At 37.5% G+C, this 24,587-nt stretch overlaps 1 protein-coding gene across 6 annotated transcripts in view; it reads left to right on the top strand.

Annotated features, from left to right (window-relative positions):
* RBM27 (RNA binding motif protein 27) overlaps positions 1–24,587 on the top strand; it is a 75,128-nt gene that overhangs the window by 357 nt on the left and 50,184 nt on the right. For 4 of the 6 annotated variants that reach the window (XM_014533151.1, XM_014533150.1, XM_014533149.1 and 1 more), the window contains exons 2-7: positions 11,880–11,998; positions 17,020–17,144; positions 19,065–19,156; positions 19,821–20,014; positions 20,767–21,030; positions 22,439–22,738. In XM_014533151.1, coding sequence (XP_014388637.1) covers positions 11,880–11,998; positions 17,020–17,144; positions 19,065–19,156; positions 19,821–20,014; positions 20,767–21,030; positions 22,439–22,738 — 1,094 coding nt within the window. The remainder of the gene's footprint in view (positions 1–11,879; positions 11,999–17,019; positions 17,145–19,064; positions 19,157–19,820; positions 20,015–20,766; positions 21,031–22,438; positions 22,739–24,587) is intronic. The other 2 variants (XM_014533152.1, XM_005885993.2) reach the window with 1 other exon arrangement.

Here is a 24,587-nt window from a genome sequence, read left to right as displayed (position 1 = left end):
CCGGCGTCTCCTCTGTAGTACTATCACCATTGAGGGGGGAGGGGAGAGGAGGGAGAGCCAGGGGCACGGAGACCGTGTGCTGTGGGGCCTGTCGGGAAGGGGGGCGAGGGCTTGTTAAGTCCAAGTCTTGGGGTGCTCCCGGGGCAGCAGGAGCAGCGAGGGGACTGGAAATGTTGCTGATTGAGAACTGCGAGGGAGAGCAGGGCTATCGAGGGATTTTTAAATGTGGATATTGGCATCTCGAAGGGAAGAGCAGGGTAGCCAGGGCTTTACAGACAACATTGTTCCGGGACTAAAAGATCTGGAAGCGGCGAGTGTCGAGGAGGGCCTTTTCCAAACCGGGCAGAAAGGGAGGGGAGGGGTACTGAGGGTTTTACAGAGATTACCGATAAGCTCTTAAGAGTCTAGGAATATTAAAGTATTTGAAAAAACGGGGGGGGGGGGGGTTGAAAGGGAAATGTAGGCATGGGGGGAATTATTGGGGAGCTGATCAATATGATAAAGGTTTTTAGGGGTTTCAAATATTATTGATGAGTTGATAGTACTAGGAGAACTGATGATCTTTAAATACCATTGGGGCTTGGGGGGAGTTGAGGTTTATGCGTTTGGTTGGGGGTTACCCTGCTACCTAGCATTGGAGGAGGGGCTGGGCGGGACGGGTGTGTGTACCTGCGGGATCTCGCGGTTTCTGGATGCGGCGCTGGAGGCATGGAGGGCGTTGCAGAAAGAATAGGAGTTTTGTACATATTGTTGAAAGATGGAGAGGGCAACTGAAGATACTGAGGTGGAGGGTTGTTGTCGAGGTGCTGAAAAGAATGAGGGGCTTGTTTTAAAATAAACATTCTGGGTCGTATTTGGGACCCATGAAAGGGAGAGCAGAGGTATCAAGTTTTTGTGGGTTTTGTAACCATTTTAAGGGGGTAGGAGTGCGTATATTTGGGACACTGAGGTTTGCATAGCTGGTTCCCGAAACACATCTTCTAGAGTAGACTCTTCTAGGACCTAGGGAAGGCGGAAGGGGAGGACTGGAGAGACATGCTGTCTTTCACCCTCTTGGGAGAGAGGGCATGGAAAGGCAAGGGAAAGGATGGTTTCCCGCCCCCTCTTCGTTTCTGGGGCTTATCTTCCTGCTGGAGGTGAGGACTTTCTGGCTGAAGGAAAGGGGGTAGAGGAAGCGATGGGCAGGCTTTGCTTCATTAAATCAGATCATTTGCGTGGCAAGATTGAGTTTTTCAGAGGTGGAAGTGTGGAGATGGGGTAAAGTTGGGGCTGTTGAGAAAGCTACTTTACTTCCCCGTTGAGTTTTTGGTCCTCCGGAGAAATCTTGGTAACTAACCTCTGTTGTTTCTTGAGGTGAGATTGGAACACCTATGGAGAGTCATGGGTAGTCCAGTGTGTCAGCCTTGTGAAGGCAGGATGTGTGAGGGAGGCAGGCTTAGGGAATTTGGGTGTCTGAAGTGATATTTGCTTTCTGAAGATGAGGATGTGAGTAGAGCACAGGTGTGAATAAATGCACACCAAGGGCTTCTGAGTTTTACATTAGTGATGGTCAAGTTTTGTTGCTGTTGTTTTGTTAATCCTCACCCAAGGATATTTTTTTCCATTGATTTTTAGAGAGAGTGGAAGGGAGGGGGAGAGACACAGGGAGGGAAACATCCATGTGAGAGAGACACATCGATTGGTTGCCTCCCGCACATGCTCCGACCAGGGCCGGGGATCGAGCCTGCAACTGAGGTACATGCCCTTGACTGGGAATCTAACTCGGACCCTTAGGTCCCCGGGCCCATGCTCCATCCACTGAGCAAAACCGGCCAGGGCAGTGAGGTCTAGTAAAAGTGAAAATGACTTATTGGTGCACTTGAAGTTTTGTAGAAGAATGTGGGCCTCCTGGATGTGCATCATACTTTTTCTACAGTACAAAGTTTTGGAACACAAAAATGGAGATGGAGTGTGATAAAGTTGAGAAATAGTGAAGTTGATTTAGTAAAATTGACCATATTTGGAAAAGGCTGAAAAAAAAAGAAAAATGTCTGTATAAAAATTCTTTACCTCTATGCTCTTTAATGTTTAAGAAACCAAAAACTTAACTCCGGCTGTTTATGTTGCCATTGTGTGTGTGTGTGTGTAACAGTTTTTCATACAAGCTCTGATTTTGTTTGTTGGTAGAGATCATTTTAAAAGTATTAAATGTATTAAAATTTTGTTTTTTTACATATTTTTATTGACTTCAGAGAGGAGAGGAAAGGGAGAGAGAGTTAGAAACATCAATGATGAGAGAATCATTGATTGGCCGCCTTCTGCACGCCCCACACCAGGGACTGACCGAGCCCACAACCGGGCATGTGCCCTTGACTAGAATCGAACCAGGGACCCTTCAGTCCAGCTTGACACTTTATCCACTGAAAAAGTTTTAAATGTATATTTTATGTCTTGGGTAGAAGGTGACAAGTTTTGATATTATAGTTAGTTGTGTGTGTGTGTGTTTTTTTTAAAGATCCCTAAAATGTTTCTTAATGTCAAAATTTAGTTTGAGTAGGAAGTTAAATCTCCTAAGGGTCTTTTCACTTGGCTTTTTTGGCTGTTTATATTGGTAAGTTTGTAGATACGTAGTAATTTTCATGGGTAAAAATTACCTTTCAAAATGAATATTTGAGTTTAGTTTCCCCATTTGTTTTCCGTTTATGTTCAATTTAAAGCACACATCATGTTTCTATCTATTCTCTTTAATTTTTGTTACTTTTTTAGGATTAAAAAGATCTAGAATTACTACAACTTAGACTTAACAATATAGAGGCATTCATAGAATTAGAAAATAAAAATACTTATTTTTAATTCACATAAGTAATGGTTTTGGATGGAAGTGTTATGAAGAAATAAATGCAGATATCACATGTATTTTCATTCTTAGTATGTTGTTATGGGAGATTATTTTTGTTTGTTTAGACATCCTAAAATGTAATAAATGATATGCTAAAGAGGGATGTATTTGTAAATTTACTTTTTGCATATTCCAGATTTAAGAAAATTTTCATGGCTGATTGGCATGTTGCTACAACATAGCATTTCAGAGCAGTTGTTAAGTTTTCAGATAAACGTAGTTGCAGTGGCTGTGTTGGAATGGTACGGTGGCACATGATTTCCCACTGCACTTTCTTGTTTAACTTATTTTCCAGTTAACTAAATTTATGGAAGTTTTTGAAATTTTAGGTGTTTTTAAGCATATTACAGCTTATCACTGGTAAAACAAAGGCATGTAAGGGCGTATTTCTAAACCAATCCAGTTTACATGTGATTATTCCCTATAGACAAATTAGAAATACCATGTGTTGTTAAGAGCTCACCTGTTACCTTCCATGCCATCTCTATTGTCTTCCAAATAGAGATGTGAGACATATCTATTATTTTTATTAGAGGAAAGACAGAAGGAGGGAGCCTAGAAGAAATGGCTTCTTAACTGGCTGGGAAAAACCCAGTACCATTTAAAAAAAAAAATACATTTTATTGATTTTTTTTTTTTTTTACAGAGAAGAAGGGAGAGGGATAGAAAGTTAGAAACATCAATGAGAGAGAAACAACATCAATCAGCTGCCTCCTGCACACCCTCCACCGGGGATGTGCCCGCAACCAAGGTACATGCCCTTGACCGGAATCAACCTGGGACCCTTCAGTCCGCAGGCCGACGCTCCATCCACTGAGCCAAACCGGTTAGGGCCTCAGTACCATTTTTGTTGGCATCATAAAGGGGAGAAAAACCATATTAGGCAAGAAGTTTCTATCTCTTTTCCTACTGCTGCATGAACAGACTGAATTCACAGATCTTGTTTGGGGGCCTCATCTTTCTTCACTTTCAAAATATGCTAGATATCCTAGTCATAGAGGCTGTGTAGGGATTATGCACAACTAGAAGATGCCGTGGTTTCTTTCTATCAGAAATAACTTCATGTTAAGTATGGGAACCCCTTTAAAAGTAAGGTTCTAAGTGAATGTTAGGGATAAATAACTGAAGAAATTTCTGCAAGTTTAGAAAAAGTTCAGGCAAGCATTTTTCAGTAACACACATTCCTACCAAAAATGTCTTTAATGGGGAATGTTTTAAGTTACTTATATATTACATATTAAATATATAAAATCATATGCAATTCATACTGCTTGTTTGGCTTATTGTAAAAGTTTGTCTTTTTAAAAAAGCATTTGTAATACTTGTTGGAGAGTTGCATCCATCCATCTATCCATCTATCCATCCATCCATCCATCCATCCATCCATCCTAGTAGAGCATCATTATGTGAATCAGGCCATTTAATTTCTAGTTCTGTGTCTCAAATTCACTGTGGGACTTCGGAGAAATTGTCTAACCTTTTTCTATTAAACAGAGTTAATTTTATTAGCCTTTTACCTACCTCATGAACGTGGTTTGAATATTAATGATGCAGACTTAGTGCTTTGTGTACCTCAGAATCATCATTAAATATAAATGAAATTTCGTGGTTTTGAAATATGAAAATATGCTGAACTCTTTCTGCAAAAATATTTTACTTACTAATGTTAAGCACCACTGACTGCCACTTACAAAATAATAATCAGTCTAGTGCATGACAGAGCTAGAGTCTCATTGCAGGCTGAATAGGCAGGAACAGGAATTGCTAGTGGAAGCCATAGTCTTCTTGTGCAGTTTCTGTGAGTACAGGCCATATGTACTTTGTGCATGTACTAGGAGATTGAATATATTGCCTTCTCTGATGGAAAAGGCAGCAATAAAATGCAGAGACTGAGATTTTTTTTTGGTTCATATTTATTGGTTCAGTGATCATGGGGGTATACTTTGGTTTAACTCTATAGAGTTTACATGCTGCTATCAAGTTAAACTCTGACTAGTAATCTCTGAAGTTGCTCAAATGGTAGGAAAAACGATCACCTTGGAGCTGTTAGACCTGACATCCCTGATAAATAAGCTACTAGGGTGAAATGAGTATTTTGGAGGTGTGTTCTTAAGGTTGAGAAGTACTGATAATTTTCTAACGTGTACTTAGTGGCTTCAAAGAATTAGTTTGCCTTTAAAGTGCTGTGGGACTTGTTTAAGGAGACCATTCACTGTTTCATAGAAAAGGACATATTTTGACCAGACGACTTCTTGGCAATTTTATTATACTAAGTTACGAACATATTTGTTCTTATGTCTTTTGGTCTGGCTCCTAAATATGTCTGACTTCATTCTTCCTGGCCCAATTGCTATAGGCTAGAAGCCAGAAGTTGCTTTATATCCCTGTTTCCTACCACTGTCTCCTCTCTTTCACAGTGTTGTTACTTCATTATTAATTTCCCTTTTTAACCATTTGTTATTTTGTACTGTAATTATTTGTTTTCATACTCATCTCTTGGCCAGTGACTGCAGGGCAAAGTCTTGCTCAAAGTAATTCCATTACCTAGCAAGATGCTTGGCACTTAGTAAATATTCAGTAAATGTTTAAATGGATGCATGTGCTCATATGTAAATTTAGGTTGGTGGACAATTAGAAAAGTAAGATTTTTTTTAAATTATCCTATTTTCTGGGTATACTTAGTTGGTGACCACTGCTCTAGAAGCCATAGTCCAAATATCAAAATGATGTTTGCAGCTGACAGATGTATGTATATATATTTTTCCCAAAACAATCTATGGGTATTTTATTTTACATTGTGTTCATTCATGAATACCATTAATTAAGGGAAAGATGAAAGCTTCTATTTGAAAAGAAGTATCAATATTTGTGTTATCTTTAATATGTGTTAACATTTTTTAGAACTTAATAGTTATGTACACTCTTTGATAAAATAAGCTCAGATTTTACTTATTTTTCAAATACTGTCTTAAATATATTTTTATTGATTTCAGAGAGGAAGGGAGAGAGAGAGATAAAGCGAGAAAGAAACATTGATTGGTTGCCCCCTGTATGTGCCCCAACTGGGGACTGAACCTGTAACGGATCGAGCTGCAACCCGGGCATGTGCCCTGATGGAATCGAACTAGTGACCTCTTGGTTCCTGGGTTGAAGCTCAACCATTGAGGCACACTGGCTGGGCATCCACCACTGCCTTATTAAAGGAATAATCAGAACACAGATCTCAGGGGCAGACTTTTTTTTTTTTTTTTACTTTTTTTGTAAAGTAATAAGAGCATTATTGTATTGCAGCAAATATAGAAAGGAGAGAAAAGAATAAAAATTTGGGGTGTATTTATTTCCAGTTTTTTCCAGTTTCTCTTCAGTGTATGAACTTTCTTGTAGATGTAAATAGATCCAAATACACTGTTTTTTTTAATCTTGATTTCTCTAATTGACTTTACATCAAAAGTATTTTTTATATTTGTGTATTGCTTTTTATAACCATCACTTTGGATGCCTAATTTATAATAATAAAAGTGTAATATGCTAATTAGACCAGACAGCCAAACGACCTTCCAGACGTCCTTCCGGATGAAGTCGTTCTGAACGAAGCGGGGCTGCAAGGGCTGAGGCAGCCACTGCGGCTGCGAGGCCCGAGCCCCTTGCATGAATTTCGTGCATCGAGCCTCTATTGTTTCATAAACATTCAACAATAACTTTACCTTTTCTGTTAAAAATAATGCTGTTTTTATGAAATAAATGTATATATTTTTAGTTTGTCTTAGGTACCAGTAGTATTTCCTATATTTGGCTTCATCCTGAGACTAATTTCCCATAAGTACAACTACTATGCAAGTCAAAGAATGTGAACATTTTTAATGGTTGTAGATACACATCAGGATCAGGAGGTCTTTTTCCCCTTTGGCCCAATAATGTATTCATTAATTGTCTCACCTCTGAAACAGAAACTACACAAAGGTAGAACTTAAAATTGAACCCATATTCAGAAATATGTAGTTTTTTCCTGAAAGTGAAAAAGGTTTAAGTAGTCCTGGCTTTTCCCTGAAACAAATAGACTATAGTGGTTTGTCAGTAGTATATAAGGAAGGATCTTTACTCTTAGGTTTTAGGATTGGGTATATATGTTTGAAATCTGTAAAGCTGATGTACCAGCTCAGCAGATGTGTCATACCTGCAATGGAAATTTCATTAAGGAAGAGAAAGGCAAACGAGGTTTTTACAAGTAAGACATTTTAGGGTGATATTTCTGTTTACTTCCCCTGATAAAAATTAATCCTAATTGCTTTTTGTTTTTTAAATGACTTAAAGATAGATTACTGAGACATGTTCTTAGAACATTGTTATGCAAGATGTGAATTTTAAGATCCTTATACATATATTTTTTTACCATTGATTTTTGTTTTTTAAGAGAGTGGAAGGGAGGAAGGAGGAGAGAGAGAAACATCGATGTGAGAGACACATCAATTGGTTGCCTCCCACAGGCACCCCGACCCAACCTGGAGACCAAACCTGCAACCTAGGTATGTGCCCATGCCCTTGACCTGGAATCCAACCTGCAACCCTTCTGTCCTCAGGCCAACACTCCAACCATTGAGCTATGCTGGACTTTACAAATATAAAGTCCTTATATTTGTAACTTCCATTAAACTTTAGGAATTTCTTTTGTTGTTGTTGTTTTTTAATTGAAAGGAACTATTGGTTGAGATTTAGGATACATTAATTTGACATGTAGATATACATTAGAAAAGAGGCCCTCTCCCTTCATCTTTGAAATCAATAAAAATATATAAAAAAGAAAAGTGTATGTGCTGTGGAAAAGATTTTACTTGTGTGGAATTGCACCTGAGTTTAGTTCTACGGGTGTTCTGTCTACCTGATCTTCAGTGGATCACTTAATTTGTCTAATATATGCAAATTTAATTATCGGTAAAATGAATAATTGATTATGCTGTTAAGGCCTTTTAAAGACTCTAGGATCCTGGTTGGCAAACTGCGGCTCTCGAGCCACATGCGGCTCTTTGGCCCCTTGAGTGTGGCTCTTCCTAAGCTAGCGATGGGCGAACCTTTTGAGCTCGGCGTGTCAGCATTTTGAAAAACCCTAACTTAACTCTGGTGCCGTGTCACATATAGAAATTTTTTGATATTTGCAACCATAGTAAAACAAAGATTTATATTTTTGATATTTATTTTATATATGTAAATGCCATTTAACAAAGAAAAATCAACCAAAAAAATGAGTTCGCGTGTCACTTCTGACACGTGTCATAGGTTTGTCATCACTGTCCTAAGCCTTAGGAGTACCCTAATTAAGTTAATAACAATGTACCTACCTATATAGTTTAAGTTTAAAAAATTGGGCTCTCAAAAGAAATTTCAATCGTTGTACTGTTGATATTTGGCTCTGTTGACTAATGAGTTTGCCGACCACTGCTCTAGGAGAATAGTAAATTTAGACGGTATTATTACCTTTTAAAATCTCTTTGTTATAATAGAAGCCCCTTTTTGTCTAGAAATGTGTATATCATAGGCATGGATCCAAAATTTTCAAATCTGTTTTATTCTAAAACTGGAGGCCTACAGCACAAAATATGTGTGTGTGGGGGGAATCCCTCAGCTTGGCCTGCACCCTCTCCAATCCGGTACCACTTGGGGGATGTCTGACGGCCTCTCGAAATCCGGGACTTCTGGCTCCTAACCGCTCACCTGCCTGCCTGCCTGATCGCCCCTAACCATCTCTGCCTTCGGCCTGATCGCCCCTAACTGCTCCCCTGCTGGCCTGATCATACCCTAACCGCCTCTGCCTTGCCCTGCACCCGGGACCTGGGCTTCCCTCCCTCTGGCTGGCTGCAGGCACCCAGGACCTGGGCCGGCATTGCCTGGGCCACAGCTGCAGGAGCCTGGGACCACTGGGCGGGCGCCTTGTCCCTTTCCCACGCCACAGGTGCGGGGCGGGCAGCTTGTCCCTCTCCCGGGCCGCAGGCGCTGGCACCTGGGACCATGGGGCGGGGGGCTTGTCCCTCTCCCGGGCCACAGTCTGGCTGGTCCCCATTCCTCTCTCGCGATCTCATTTGTACCTGGCTGGTCCCCATTCCTCTCTCGTAAGCTCATTTGTGCCTGGCTGGTCCCCATTCCTCTCTTGTGAGCTCATTTGTGCCTGGCTGGTCCCCATTCCGCTCTCACCAGTGTTGAGTGTCTGAGCTGTTAACAGCGTGAGGGCTTGATGACTATTTGCATATTAGCTCTTTATTATATAGGATATGCTTATTCCTATATGTAAGCAGAAATGAATTTTCATAAGCTTTGGTTACAAATAAATAGCTGAATGGTTTACTCTTCCTAGGTGGCCCTGCATTTGTTTTGTAATCTACCAAGGATCTTAGACATGTAGATTTTTATGACACACATCTGGATGTCTTGGGCTAGTATTAGCATGCTACCATAGTTACTACAATATAGTCAGTTTTTGAAGTGTATATGGTAAGGGGTGGTGAAAGAAAAAATAAGAACAAACATAAAAGTACAGAAAATTACAACATAAAATTCCCCAGTGTGTTTAAGTTTCACCATTCAATTGGTGTCAGTTGTTATTTCAGACTGGCAATTTCTCTCCTAGGGCACTTTATGGATATATATATTAGGAGCTATTGATTTAAATGGTCCTATTCCTTTGGCTATAAACATATTTTTGTATTTGGTGCAGAATTCTATCAGTTATTAATAATTAGTTCACTCACATTAAATATTTAGAATCTGTGATCACTCTTTTCTTGGTGTTTTGTCTTTTTCTGCTCTTTGAACTTCTCATAACTGTTCATCTTGAGTTTTAGCACTGTCACATCAAATGTATTTCATCAGAAGAGGCCTAACTCTGCATTTGTTTTAGAGTCTGAATAGTAAATATATGTATAAGGCATCTGTGTATGTTTAACCCACCTAATTTATCCAGTAATCTGAATGTTTTGCCTGTTTTTCACTAAGAACCCAAATATTCTTACCCAGCATTGTACCGTCAGGTCATGAGTCTTTCTGAAGAGTCTCGTAATACTAGAGAAAATAACATTGCCTCTTTATGCCATTTCTTATTTTTAAAAATCCTTTTCTTTTTATGCTTAGAATATTTATCTTATCCAGGATCTGAACTTTCTAAGTAAAGTAGAAATGTGATCCCCCCCTCCCATTTGAAAGTTGATTAGAATTATACTGATCAAATATCTTCGTGTTCTCAGGAGTGAAATTAGGTCTACCTACATATCTCTTTCTTGAGGTTTTTATGGAATAGCCAAAATGGGCATGGTATGTGTAACATTTTTTTGAAGATGAAAATGCTGTAAATTCATTTTTAGAATTTAGCAATTTATATTTTTTACTTAAGAAAAATTGTAGCTTTCTTTTAAATTGCATGTTTTTATTAATATGTAACTCATCATCTTTAACACTTAGTCTTTCCTAGTACACTTTGATCCTTGCCCATAATTTATTTTTATTAGGTCTGAATTTTGTAAAATTGACAGTCATTGAAATTTGCTCTCTTAGAACTTGGTGCATAAAGGTACATAGATTTTTTAAAAACCTGCCTTTCCCACAAAATGTTAATACTGGCAATGAAAAAATTCTATTTTATTGAATTATGAACTTTAGAAAAATAGACTAGAAGGAAATAAAGGTGCTTATGCTTAGTCTTTCTTTTGTTTGCTGATCTCATGAAGTTGTTGGAAATGATTGATACTCTTGGAGCTGAATCCAACTTTCTGGTTGACAGTGGAGGCCCAAGGACTGTAGAACAAGATTAGTTGATTGGAGTGTTTTACAGGAATATGATCACTTTGCTTGCATATTGATTTTAATTACTGTCTTCCTGAATTTTTTCATTTTAGCTTTACAGCAACCCTATGAAGCCATACAAGATAATGTGTTACTTAAATGTACATTCATGAGGAAAATAGAATATTAAAAAATACATATATTTGCAACATAAAACTTTTAGTTTCATGTAATATAGATTAAATGTTAAGTCTGACAGATTACTGTATGTCAGGAATTGGCAACTCAAGGATCATGTGCTGCCCTGGCATAGGAGATACTTTAGGTTGTCAAAGTCAGGTTACTACTGACTAGGGCAGTGTTGGCGAACCTTTTGAGCTCGGCGTGTCAGCATTTTGAAAAACCCTAACTTAACTCTGGTGCCATGTCACATATAGAAATTTTTTTGATATTTGCAACCATAGTAAAACAAAGATGTATATTTTTGATATTTACTTTACATATTTAAATGCCATTTAACAAAGAAAAATCAACCAAAAAAATGAGTTCGCGTGTCACCTCTGACACGCGTGTCATAGGTTCGCCATCACTGGACTAGGAAAAAAAAGTGAAGTAGGTAAAGGTTATCTCTGCTGCCCTCCCACCACTTTCTTAACCTTTCTGTGCTGACTCCCAGATATTGTCTCTCTTGCTTATAGCAGCTAAAGTGTTTGCCAGTAATATTTAAGGTGCCAAACTTCTATTCTCACTTTTAAAAATAAAAGATCCTTAAGGTACTCACTGAGATGATTAACAGTGGAGTTGATCTCCATTTTTGGATGCTGGTTCCTGGGGTTATAGGGACTGGGGGAAATTGTTGTTACTTTTCCTCCTTCCTCATTGGTCCCATGGAACAGATAGCTCCTAAAGACATTGACTGTTTCTATAGGCTGGGAGTCAAGCTGAAGCTAAGAGTCAGTTGCCACCTTTTTCTTATTACCATTGAGAAAGCAAATACAGATTTATTTAAAAATTCTGGGTGTAATTAGAACATTGAAAGTAGGAGACAAACTATTTTATGAAAATAAGCAGAAAAGGAAACACTTACTTGCACTACATGTATGCTGTGTGTTATAATAGTCCCCTGTGTTTGCAGTTACTTTAAAGTTTTCAGCTTTTCAAAATAGGGGTGAGTTCATTAATGATAACCATTTGAAAAAATTGTTTAAAAATTTTTATATTTTCTCTATCTAACTAGATGTGATGCTGACCCTTCAGCCTTAGCCAACTACGTTGTCGCACTGGTCAAGAAGGACAAACCTGAGAAAGAATTGAAAGCCTTTTGTGCTGATCAACTTGACGTCTTTTTACAAAAAGGTAATTACTATGGACCTTTTGTCATGTATTTAAGATTTTCAATTTAAAACTTGATAAAATCTTGAACGTATAAGCTTAAAAGGAAAGAAATTGTCAGGGTCCTTTTATACTTGAATATATCCATTCATACCTAATTATTTATCACTAGAGGCCTGTTGCACGAAAATTCATGCAATAGGCCTTCCTTCCCCTGGCTGCTGGCACCAGTTTTCCTCTGGCACCCGGGACCCAGGCCTTTGGTCCGGCCGCAGTGGAGAAGCCAAGCCTCTTCAGTCTTCAGTCTTTAGTCTTCACTCTGGCTGGAGCCTTTGCCTGCATATGCAAATTAACTGCCATCTTTGTTGGGTTAATTTGCATAGTCACTCTGATTGGCTTGTGGGTGTAGCGGAGTGACACCAGTTTGCATGTTTCTCTTTTATTAGTGTAGATATATTTTGGCAGAACTGGTTTTTCCTTCTCTGTTTCTTTCCTATATTGAGGCAGTGGTAACTAATGCTTTTTTAGGTGAATGGGTCCTTTGCAGCTTGTGGCAGATCCTAGTTGATGGTGGGGGGCGGATTCTTAGTGTTTATTAAGGCAGTGAAGCTTTCTGTTGTGTGGGGTTTTTTTTTGTTTTTTTTCCTCCTCTTGGCTGGGGCTTTTTGATATCCAAGAAGAGGTGGCATGTTCTTCTCTTTGTGCCTTTAACTTCTCGTTTTCTTACCAAAGTATTTTTCATAGTCCACAGAGATTCCTGGAGTCTTCCCCTGCTGCTTTTCTGACCTCATTCCCTACCTGTCCTCCTCACTATTCATTGTAGTCACATTGACTAATGTGCTGTTTTTGTCAACATGGCAAACATATTCCCAATTCAGGGCTTTTGAACTCTCTTTACCCTTCCTTGAAACATGGTTTCTTCCCTTATGGTTTTTGGTCTCTTCTCAAATGTTATCATTAAAGCAGCCATTTTCAGCCTTTTTCATCTCATGGCACTCATAAACTACTAAAATTCTGGTACAACAAAAAATAAATATTTTGCTCATCTGACCAAAAAAATAGGTATAATTTTGATGATACTTATTACACCGGATGGCTATAGTTGGGTTGGCTGTTGTCATTCTAACTAGATGTGATGCTGACCCTTCAGCCTTAGCCAACTACGTTGTCGCACTGGTCAAGAAGGACAAACCTGAGAAAGAATTGAAAGCCTTTTGTGCTGATCAACTTGACGTCTTTTTACAAAAAGGTAATTACTATGGACCTTTTGTCATGTATTTAAGATTTTCAATTTAAAACTTGATAAAATCTTGAACGTATAAGCTTAAAAGGAAAGAAATTGTCAGGGTCCTTTTATACTTGAATATATCCATTCATACCTAATTATTTATCACTAGAGGCCTGTTGCACGAAAATTCATGCAATAGGCCTTCCTTCCCCTGGCTGCTGGCACCAGTTTTCCTCTGGCACCCGGGACCCAGGCCCTTGGTCCGGCCGCAGTGGAGAAGCCAAGCCTCTTCAGTCTTCAGTCTTTAGTCTTCACTCTGGCTGGAGCCTTTGCCTGCATATGCAAATTAACTGCCATCTTTGTTGGGTTAATTTGCATAGTCACTCTGATTGGCTTGTGGGTGTAGCAGAGTGACACCAGTTTGCATGTTTCTCTTTTATTAGTGTAGATATATTTTGGCAGAACTGGTTTTTCCTTCTCTGTTTCTTTCCTATATTGAGGCAGTGGTAACTAATGCTTTTTTAGGTGAATGGGTCCTTTGCAGCTTGTGGCAGATCCTAGTTGATGGTGGGGGGCGGATTCTTAGTGTTTATTAAGGCAGTGAAGCTTTCTGTTGTGTGGGGTTTTTTTTTGTTTTTTTTCCTCCTCTTGGCTGGGGCTTTTTGATATCCAAGAAGAGGTGGCATGTTCTTCTCTTTGTGCCTTTAACTTCTCGTTTTCTTACCAAAGTATTTTTCATAGTCCACAGAGATTCCTGGAGTCTTCCCCTGCTGCTTTTCTGACCTCATTCCCTACCTGTCCTCCTCACTATTCATTGTAGTCACATTGACTAATGTGCTGTTTTTGTCAACATGGCAAACATATTCCCAATTCAGGGCTTTTGAACTCTCTTTACCCTTCCTTGAAACATGGTTTCTTCCCTTATGGTTTTTGGTCTCTTCTCAAATGTTATCATTAAAGCAGCCATTTTCAGCCTTTTTCATCTCATGGCACTCATAAACTACTAAAATTCTGGTACAACAAAAAATAAATATTTTGCTCATCTGACCAAAAAAATAGGTATAATTTTGATGATACTTATTACACCGGATGGCTATAGTTGGGTTGGCTGTTGTCATTTTTTTAATTTGACAATCTAAGGAAAAAGAGGTCAGTGTCCCTGGCTAAATAAGTCAGGTGTTGCATATTTTTAAAAAGTGCTGTCTTAGAGTAGTTTCCCCTGAATGTATAGTATGCCACATGCCCCTAGACACTCTCGTTCTAACCTTGCTTTATTATTTTTTATCATGGCATTTGTCATTCCTTGTCATGTTGTATGTTGATATGCCTGTTTATATATGTCTCTCCTCCCCAACCCTGTTTGGTCTTTTCCTTTGTGGAGGAGAGACTTGGAACCTACAGTGCCTGTCACATAGAAGGTATTCAATAAATATTGTTGAATAGATGGACAGGAATGTAGATAATGCAGTTACTGGTTGATCTAGCTATTGATGGTGGGAAGACATCCTTTAACTCAAATATTTACTGAGAAAGAAAAGATAGTAATTGTGGCTTCTCAATCTAAAACACAGTAATTCCTCCCTAGTACAGATGGGAGGATGAGTATTTTCTTTTCTAAATATATTAATTTATATTACTCAGTTTCCATTAAAGATAAATCATGTAAAATGTAGGGCCATGAAAAAAATAAGTAAAACATTGCAAAGACATTTGAGGTAACAGGCAAATATATGTTAGGATATCTAAGAATTCCTTGTTACAAAAGCTTTAAAGATTTTTAGTAACTTTTTTGAAAAATATATTTTCTTGATTTTTTACAGAGAGGAAGGGAGAGGGAGAGGGATAGAGAGTTAGAAACATCAATTCAGCTGCCTCCTGCACACTCCCTACTGGGGAAGTGCCCGCAACCAAGGTACATACCCTTGACCGGAATCGAACCTGAGACCCTTCAGTCTTCAGGCTGACGCTCTATCCACTGAGCCAAACCGGTTAGGGCTTTAGTAACTTTTTAAAAAATTACAAAAGCAATACATGTGAGGAAGAATTTTAAAGAACATTTTTAAAAGGAAAAAAAAAAATAAATTGCCATAAATTTGCAACCAGAGAGAAAATCACTGATCATAAAAATAATGCTTTTGAAGGGTCTGATTAATTTATTTTCTTAAAGTTATGTGTACAATTAACAAGAGATAATAGTTTTATAATAGGAAAAAGTTACCACACAAATTAATAGCATAAAGATGCTTTTCTGAAGGAAAATTAATTAGATATTTTAGAAACAGCTGATTATGTAAAATGTGTAATAATTACAGTGTAAGCAGGGTTTGTGTTGTACTTTTAAAAAAATTTCTTGATTTTGAGAGAGAGAGAGGAAGGGAAAGAGAAACATCAGTTTGTTGTTCCACGCATTTATGCATTCATTGGTTCATTCTTTTTTTTTTTTAATCTTCATTGCTGAAAGTATTACTTATATCCTCCCCCCCCTTCCCCCCATTAACCTCCTCCGGCCCGCCCCAGGCCTTCAGCACCGTATTGTCTGTGTCCATGGGTTATGCATACAGGTTTTTGGTTGCTTACCTCCTCCCAACTTTCCTCTGAGATTCTGCACTCTGTTCTGTTGGTTCATTCTTGTATGTTCCCTGATCTGGGATTGAACCCACAACCTTGGCATATCAAGATAACATTCTAACCAACTGAGCTATCTGGCCAGGGTTTTGTGTTGTACTTTTATTTTATTTTTAATATTTTTATTGATTTTTAGAGAGGAAGGGAGAAGAAAACATTGATATGAGAGAGAAATATAGATCAGTTGCCTCCTGTACACCCCCTACCAGGGATCGAGCCTGCAGCCTGGGCATGTGGCCTGACCAGGTATTGAACTGGCAATCTGTGTATGGAACAACACTCAACCAGCTGTGCCACACTAGCCAGTGCTGTGTTGTACCTTTTAAAAATATGTATATATATTTTTTCTTGATTTCAGAGAGAGGAAAGGTGAGGGAGAGAAAGAGATAGAAACATCAATGAGAGAGAATCATTGATCAGCTGCCTCTTGTACAACCCCACCAGGAATCAAGCCCACAACCCCGGTATGTGCTCTGACCAGGAATTGAACCATGACCTCCTGGTTCATAGGTTGATGCTCAACCACAGAGCCACAACCGCTGGGCTATTGTACTTTTAATATGCTCTTTTTTCCTTAGGATAGGATCAATGAAAGTTATTTGATTCAAGAAATTTGATTTGAACAACAAATACGTTGACATTTATGTTTTTAATACATTTATTTGGTTCTCCCAGTTTGAAAAAGTTTCAAAGTAAAGCTGTATATTTAATCCAACAATGTAAAGGTATACTGTGAAGTCTCTCACCTGTTCTTCATATGCCCTCTTCCCACCTCCAGTACACATTTTGTCTTTTCATCAGTTTTTATGCAAATATAAACATAAATGTTTATTGTATATTTGAGATCTGATTATCAGTACTCATTCTTTTTATATTTGCTCTGTATTCTGTTGTATGTCTACCATATATTTTATTTAACTAGTTTCTTATTCATGGAAATTTGGGTTGTTTCCAATTGTTTACTATTATGTACTCAAATAATCTTGTATATATATCATTTTTTATATGTGCAGGTATGTCCAAAAGATATAAAAGCCTAGAAGTGGGATTTTCTCCCAATAAGGGTTGGACTCATTTTAAGTCCCAACGACAGTGTATGAGATGTCCCATTTACCTCAGATTTGACAATAGAATGTGTTGTCAGATTTTTGGTTTCTGTTTATATAACACATATATTATTTATCTTCCTTAGAAACTTCAGGTTTTGTGGATAAACTATTTGAAAGCCTCTATACTAAGAACTACCTTCCGCCTTTGGAACCAGTTAAGCCTGAGCCAAAACCATTAGTCCAAGAAAAAGAAGAAATTAAAGAAGAGGTAATGCAGAGTTTTCTTTTGTTTTGGGGGCATCTTATGCCCCATTACCAATATTATTCTTAGTTGGAAGTTGACCTCTTAGAAGTGATGGAAATTTGTGGGGTTTGGGCATGGTGCAAAGTCTTTTTCAGGGCTTCTTAGTTTCTCGAACTTGAAGAGTTGGAAGAATTTCAGATAGCTTGTTTAGAGATCCAAGAAGTATTTTAGTGTAATATTGAGGAATTCAGAGAAATCTTATCCAGTGATTTTTAGAAAAATAAAACTTCATTAAATATTGAGGCTTAATTGAAGGAAAAGTACGAATGAAACCTCAAGAGAACTCATTAGGTAACACATTTTCACATAAATAGAGAAAATAATATAATTATAAATGTAACTCATAGGAAAGAAAAGGAAAAAATGTTTATACAATGTTGAGATATAAAATGTGATTATAGATGGTTTGAATTGAATCAAGGAAGAAATTTTACAAAGTTCATATGTGATTCTTTTTATGTATAGATAACAGTATTACTATAAGAATATAAGTTTTAAAATCAAACTGCATGAGTTAAAGTAGTACCTCTAAACAAAGCTACTTAACTGTTCATTTGCATATCAGCAAAATGATGATCATAGTAGTATATACTTATCTCTTTAAGGATTAAATGAAATTTTATGTGTGCGCGCACACATCTTAGTCCAATGCCTGGCACATAAGTGTTGGTTATTATACAGAAATGTTTTCCAACTTTTGTTTTTATTAATAATTATTTAATGAACTTTTATTTGGGAATAATTTTAAACATGAAAATTACAAGAATAGTACCACAAATACCCATATATCATTTACCTAGATTCACCTATTGAAAGTTTGCCTCATTTGTTCTCTTTATATAGACTCAGAATTATTTTCTTCTGAATATTTGGGAGTAAGTCAGGTACATCATGACCCTTGACCTCTAAATATTCAGTGTGTATTTTATAAGAATAAAGATATTCTCGTAACTAGCTATAGTACCATTATTAGTGTCAGTAAATTTAACATCAATAAAATACTGGAATCTACTGTCTGTATTCCAATTTTGTCAGTTGACCAACAATGTCCTTTTATTATAGCTTGTGTTTTTTCCTCTTCAATACAGGATCATTGTAAGGATCACATATTGCATTTAGTTGTCATTTCTGATACATTTTTAAATGCTAGGATGATAGAATTGGTTCAATGTTAAAGAAAACAAAATAAAATACTTCATTAAGATCCATTGAGATTACTATCACTTTTTTTATTTTTGGCTTATGCCCTTTAATTGTCTCATAAAATCTTTAAAATTAAAAGAGGCTCTTGGTGTGTTTTTTCAAGTAATGGAAATAGGAAGATACTTTTCTTTTGTACTTGATAGAGTATAATTTTGTTGATTGCATCCCAGTGGAATAATGTATCGTCTGTATTTCCTGTGAATTGGTAGAACGATTTTTAAACCTAATCTAACAACTGTATAGTGTTTTTGCCAGCACCATATGATTGCCATATTGTGGCTGCCATTTTATAACATTCATTAACTTTTTGTTCCTGTAACCTTTTCTATGAAATAAATCTGAAGTTCTCCTCAAATGAATTATAATTAGGAAAACTCAAATCATTTTACTATACGATGCTTAGAAATAGAGATTTGCTATTTCTGCTGTTTGAATTTAAAGAATGGATTTTTGTTTTCTTCCTACACTTTTCTACCTTAAATTAACATTTAAAAATTAACATATTGCTGGTAATGTAATTTCAGCATCTTTTTATTTTTGTTTCCAAACTTTTTTGGGTGTGATATGACTTTAATATTTCAGTTTATTTGCGCCCTCTTTGTGCCAGTAAGTTTGTCATCAGGTGGGTGTGTTTTGTATTCTGGAGGCCTGTTCTTGTTTCTAATGAGTGTTTCCATATAGGTATTTCAGGAGCCAGCAGAGGAAGAACGAGATGGCAGAAAAAAGAAATATCCTAGTCCCCAGAAGACTCGTTCAGAATCTAGTGAACGAAGGTTTGTGTATATTTTTAATTAGGGGGATATTGATAACTCACTTTTCAGTTACATTATAAGGGCATTGAAGAGATTTTTGAAATATGAACTGACCTCTCTCTCTGAACTGATTAAAGGAAAAGTTACCTTTCTTCCTTCCATTCTCTCTTTTTTTGTCTTTGTCTTCCTTTTATAAACAAGCATCATTATATGCTTTCCCCAAGAGCTCAGGGGTGGGAGCAGTCTCCTTAGAGAATAATAATGAAATGTTCCATTTGGTTAGGGGTGCTTAATATTAAAATCATCCATAGCATTTTATATTACAATTAGTGCATTTTATATTTTGAATCATCAGCCTACCATCAAAAAATTAGTCTTTGTTTAAGAAAACTTTGTTTTGAGCCTTTTTTCTTTTCTAGTTTTAAATATCTGTTTTTTTCTCCCACCCCTCCCCATACTTTGGGTTCACCTCTTTTTTTTCACTTCTCCCTACCCAGTGTACTTGAGGGAATGTTGTTTCTTTTTGTATAGTGGACTAGAGAAATTTTGTGGTGGTCCTACAGCTTTCTAAAAAAGCATTTATATTATGAATTTTGATGCATCAAGGAGGGCATTTCATACCACCGATTTGTTTGCAGACTTAGTTTCTATATCTCCTTATGGCTTTTATATCTGTGTATTATAGGACACGTGAGAAGAAAAGAGAAGATGGCAAGTGGAGAGACTACGATAGGTACTTTGAGCGGAATGAATTGTACCGTGAGAAGTATGACTGGAGAAGAGGCAGGAGTAAAAGCCGGAGTAAGAGCCGAGGCCTAAGTCGAAGTCGAAGCCGAAGTAGGGGGCGCAGCAAAGACCGGGATCCAAATAGGAATGTTGGTGAGTAGAGGCTTCTTCCTAAAGACGGCATAGTTGCTTATCTTCCTGTATCATAAGAATATGAGAATTTCTCTTAAAGGCAAATGTATCTTTGTTATTTCTGAGCAGTGTAAAATCTGTAATTGTCTCCAAATATTTAATATTGATTTTGTTAAAAAGATAGTGCTCTTTTTTCGGGATAGTGTCAAAGGAGTTTGACTCAAAAGAAGTTATTCATAAATGTATTATAGTATGTGCATGTCTAGACTTAAGTCATCTTGTATAATTGAAACAAATGTCCTTTAATCAACAAAGCTACCGCTGGAGGAAAAGGATTGCTGGCCCCTGCCCTCTTCCCCTACTTCCCTCCAAAAAGAATTGATTTGCTTTAAGGTTGCCTAGAGTTTGTAAAATTAAAAAAAAATTAAGTATATTATTGGGATCCCAGCCAGTGATCTCCCGGGATGTCATTTTGGAAATCAATTCTTGGATAGCGTTTTTATTAAATATCAGCGGAGAAGCTGGCCTTTCTTCATTATGTATTGGTATTGATGTTATAAGAGATAATTTTACATAAGTTATTGGTCAAGATATGTCACATTGTTGATGTTCCTACTTTTAGGATATATTAATAATGAAAGCACTTTTAAATACTGATAGCTCAGTAAATTTACTTCAGTATTCTCCTTTCATATTTTTTAAGTGAAGAAATACCCATGTATTTCAAGAATATATGTCTGATCTTGCTTTTTATTTTTATTTTGTTTCTAAAGCAGAGCACAGGGAAAGATCCAAGTTTAAGAGTGAAAGGAATGACTTGGAGAGTTCATATGTGCCTGTGTCTGCACCGCCTCCAAACTCTTCGGAGCAGTATTCCTCTGGGGCCCAGTCTATTCCCAGCACTGTTACTGTGATTGCACCTGCGCACCACTCAGAAAACACAACGGAGAGTTGGTCCAATTACTATAACAATCATAGCTCTTCCAATTCTTTTGGTCGAAACCCACCACCAAAGAGGCGATGCAGAGATTATGATGGTAAAAATTTTCTTATTATGCTGTACCCAAAAATACTAGTAAAGCAGATGTTGCTCATATTGTATATCTTTTCATTGTAGTTCAGATTTTATTAAAAGGGATGAATGAGGTGAATCTCTTCTGGCATAATGCTTATTTACTTGTTTGATTTAGTAGTTTTGGCTCTTATTAACAGAATGTTCAAACTTGACCCTTTGTCTTTTGTTGTTCTTGTTACTTCAAACACTAAGTATAACTTGGTAAATACTAGGAATTATAACTCCTTTGTGTGGTGTTTGGTATTGGAATTTGCTGACTTTCCATTTGAATGAATGAATCAGTGTGTATTTTTTTAAACTTTAAGTAGGGAATAGAATCAAATCATAATTGAAGTCTTACCTTACTTGTACCCTCATCTCCCAGCCACAGAGCTCTCCTTCCAAGGTCAATTTAATGTCATTAATTTCTTGTGTATCTTTCCATACGGAGTCTCTGCATGAAGAGCTTCCTCGATATTTTTTAGACTTTTAGTATTATATATGTACAAAAAATGTGTTTAACTTATTCTTTTTTTAAAAAATTTTATTTTATTGTTTAAAGTATTACAAATAGTAGTACATATGTCTCCTTTTTAACTTATTCTTTATTGATGCCCTTTTGGGTGTTTCTAATATTTTGCTGTTACAAACAATGCTGCAGTGAATAATCTGGTACATGATGTCCACTGGAATATTTTAAAGTTACAACTTGCAGTTATAGCAAGAATGGCTGCTTTAGAATAATATCATGAAAATAGGTAGTGGAATCATATAATTCAAGTCTTTTATCTCCCCTCACCTCACTCCCACCCTTTGTGAAATTTATATTCCTTTAAAATATCTGAATTTGCTGTGGCTGGTGTTGCTAAGTGGTTAGAATGTCAGCCCGTGTGCTTAAGTGTTGAGGGTTCAATTCCTAGTCAAGGTCACGTACCTAGGTTTTAGTTTGATCCCCTGCCCTGGTTGGGGCAATTGCAGGAGGCAACCAGTCAGTGTGTTTCTCTCACCTCAATGTCTCTCTTCCTTTCCTTTCCCCCTTCTTCTTTCTCTAAAAATCAATGGAAAGATATCCTTGTGTAAGGATTAATAACAACAGAACAAATCTGAATTTTTATTATGAAAATTTCATAGCAAATGCATTAATGGTGGCTAGTAGCCTTTTCTTGACTCTATTTGCTGACTCAACAAATCATAGTGTCTTAGTGTAGAAAGTAGAGTACACCTGCCCTGACCTCGGGGATATAGGATTATTAACAGAACAACACTTAAGAAGAGTTTAGACTCCTTGGAGGAAAAACACTTTATAAATCAGATTGATGGATGTTTCAGGACTTGTTTTCTTTTCTGAATTCTAAGTAGATCATCATAAGATCTTTTTTTTCTTCTTACAGAAAGAGGATTTTGTGTACTTGGTGACCTTTGTCAGTTTGATCATGGAAATGATCCCCTGGTTGTTGATGAAGTTGCTCTGCCAAGCATGATTCCTTTCCCTCCACCTCCTCCTGGGCTTCCTCCTCCACCACCTCCTGGAATGTTAATGCCTCCAATGCCAGGCCCAGGCCCTGGTCCTGGCCCTGGCCCAGGCCCAGGCCCAGGTCCAGGTCCAGGTCCAGGTCCTGGCCACAATATGAGACTTCCTGTTCCCCAAGGACATGGCCAGCCTCCACCTTCTGTTGTGCTTCCCATACCAAGTAAGTATATGTTCATTGACTGTTTATTGCAGAATTATATTTCAAATAATCCATCCCTTTCAGCTAACTTGACACTACATTTAAAGTTTTTGAAAAGTGAATTAATTATAGAATTTAGAATATATTCCTATAATTAAAATTCCGTTTCCTTTTTTTCATCCACTGTTGCATTGCATTATTTGTAGCACTTCCAAGTATAAATATTATCAGTAGTGGCTATATTGACCTGGAGTCAAAATCTTGCTAGTTGATAGCATCTTAAGAAAGCCAGTATTTTGAAGGTGTCAGAAAAAATAACATGCCAATAGCCCTGGCTGGTGTGGCTCAGTTGGTTGGAGTGTTGTCCGGTGCATTGCAAGGTCTTGGGTTCCATTCCTGGTCAGGGCACATACCTAGGTTCCGGGTTCAGTCTCTTGTTGGGGTGTTTAGGGGAGGCAACTGATCAATGTCTCTGTCTCACATCAATATTTTTCTCTCTCTTTCTCCCTCTTTAAAATCAATTAAGAAAAAACAAAACAAAACATGTCAGTATAAGGAAATTTCCTTGTCTTTAAAGAAAATTTCTTCAAGAATCTTGAAATAATTTCAAAAACAGTTTATTATGGAAAATTTCAAATATACACAGAGGTGGAATAATATATGTTCCATATGCACTGTTACCCAATTTCAGTGGATTATCAGTATTCATCTGTTTTTGTTTCATTTTTCCCCCACCCCACCCACACATTTTTTTTGGCTTAATTTTTACTGGAGTAAATGTCAAGTGTTATATCATTTTACTAGTATATATTTCAGTATGAATCTCTTCACTGAAAGGACTATTTTTTTTATTTGTTTTGCATAAACAAATAATGTGCTATCATCACATCTATCAAAATTAATATTAAGAAACTAGAGGCCCAGTGCACGAATTTGTGCATGGGTGGGGTCCCTCGGCATGGCTAGTGATCGGGGCCGTCTTGCCCCATCCCGATTGGGCCCGATTGGGGCCGGTTGGCCGGGAGGAGGGACCATGGGAGGTTGGCTGCCCAGGGGGAGGGACCGCAGGAGGTTGGCCGGCTAGGGGGGGGGGGACCACAGGAGGTTGGCTGGATATGGAGGTTGGCTGTGGGAGTGCACTGACCACCCAACCAGCCAGGGGGAGGGACCGCGGGAGGAGCATCTGCCCCCTATGACATGCCAGTGAATGTCATAGCTACCGGCCAGTCCTAACGGTCGCTTAAGCTTTATATATATAGATGTTTGAGAATGATCATTAGAAAACCTTAGCAATTGCTAATTTATCAGAAACTGAAGTAAGACTAAACTTTTTTAGTATAATTGAAAAGATTATGGAGTGAGTAGTTTACATGTATGCAAGTGTATAAGAAAATATATACTTGATGACATTTAACATTGCTAGCAGATTGCAAATTATTATTTTTTGAAAAATGATTGTCATTCACTTTAAGTGGTAGTTTTTAAAATTTTCTTTTTATTTATAATTCTGAGCACATGCTTTTATTGATTTTAGGGGGAGAGAGAGAGAGAGAGAGAGAGAGAGAAACATCGATGTGAGAGTGAAATATCTTATCAGTTGCCTCCCCCACAACCAGAAATTGAACCCATGACCTTTTGTCATATGGGACGATGCTCCAACCAACTGAGCGACACTGGCCAGGGCTACTTTTTATTTTTGAAATTATAATAGAAGTTGCAAAAATACTTTAGCGTGATTCTGTGTATTCCTCACCTAGCTTTTCTGCAGCAATGTCCTTTATAGAACATATTTCATTAAAATTGCTGAAGATTTTGAGACATTTAATGCATAGATTTGGTCAATAAAAATATGAAGAGGGAAGGTAGGGGT

This window comes from Myotis brandtii, unplaced genomic scaffold (genome assembly GCF_000412655.1).
Source record: "Myotis brandtii unplaced genomic scaffold, ASM41265v1 scaffold95, whole genome shotgun sequence".
Classification (NCBI taxonomy): domain Eukaryota; kingdom Metazoa; phylum Chordata; class Mammalia; order Chiroptera; family Vespertilionidae; genus Myotis; species Myotis brandtii.
This window is presented reverse-complemented; position numbering and strand designations above follow the sequence as displayed.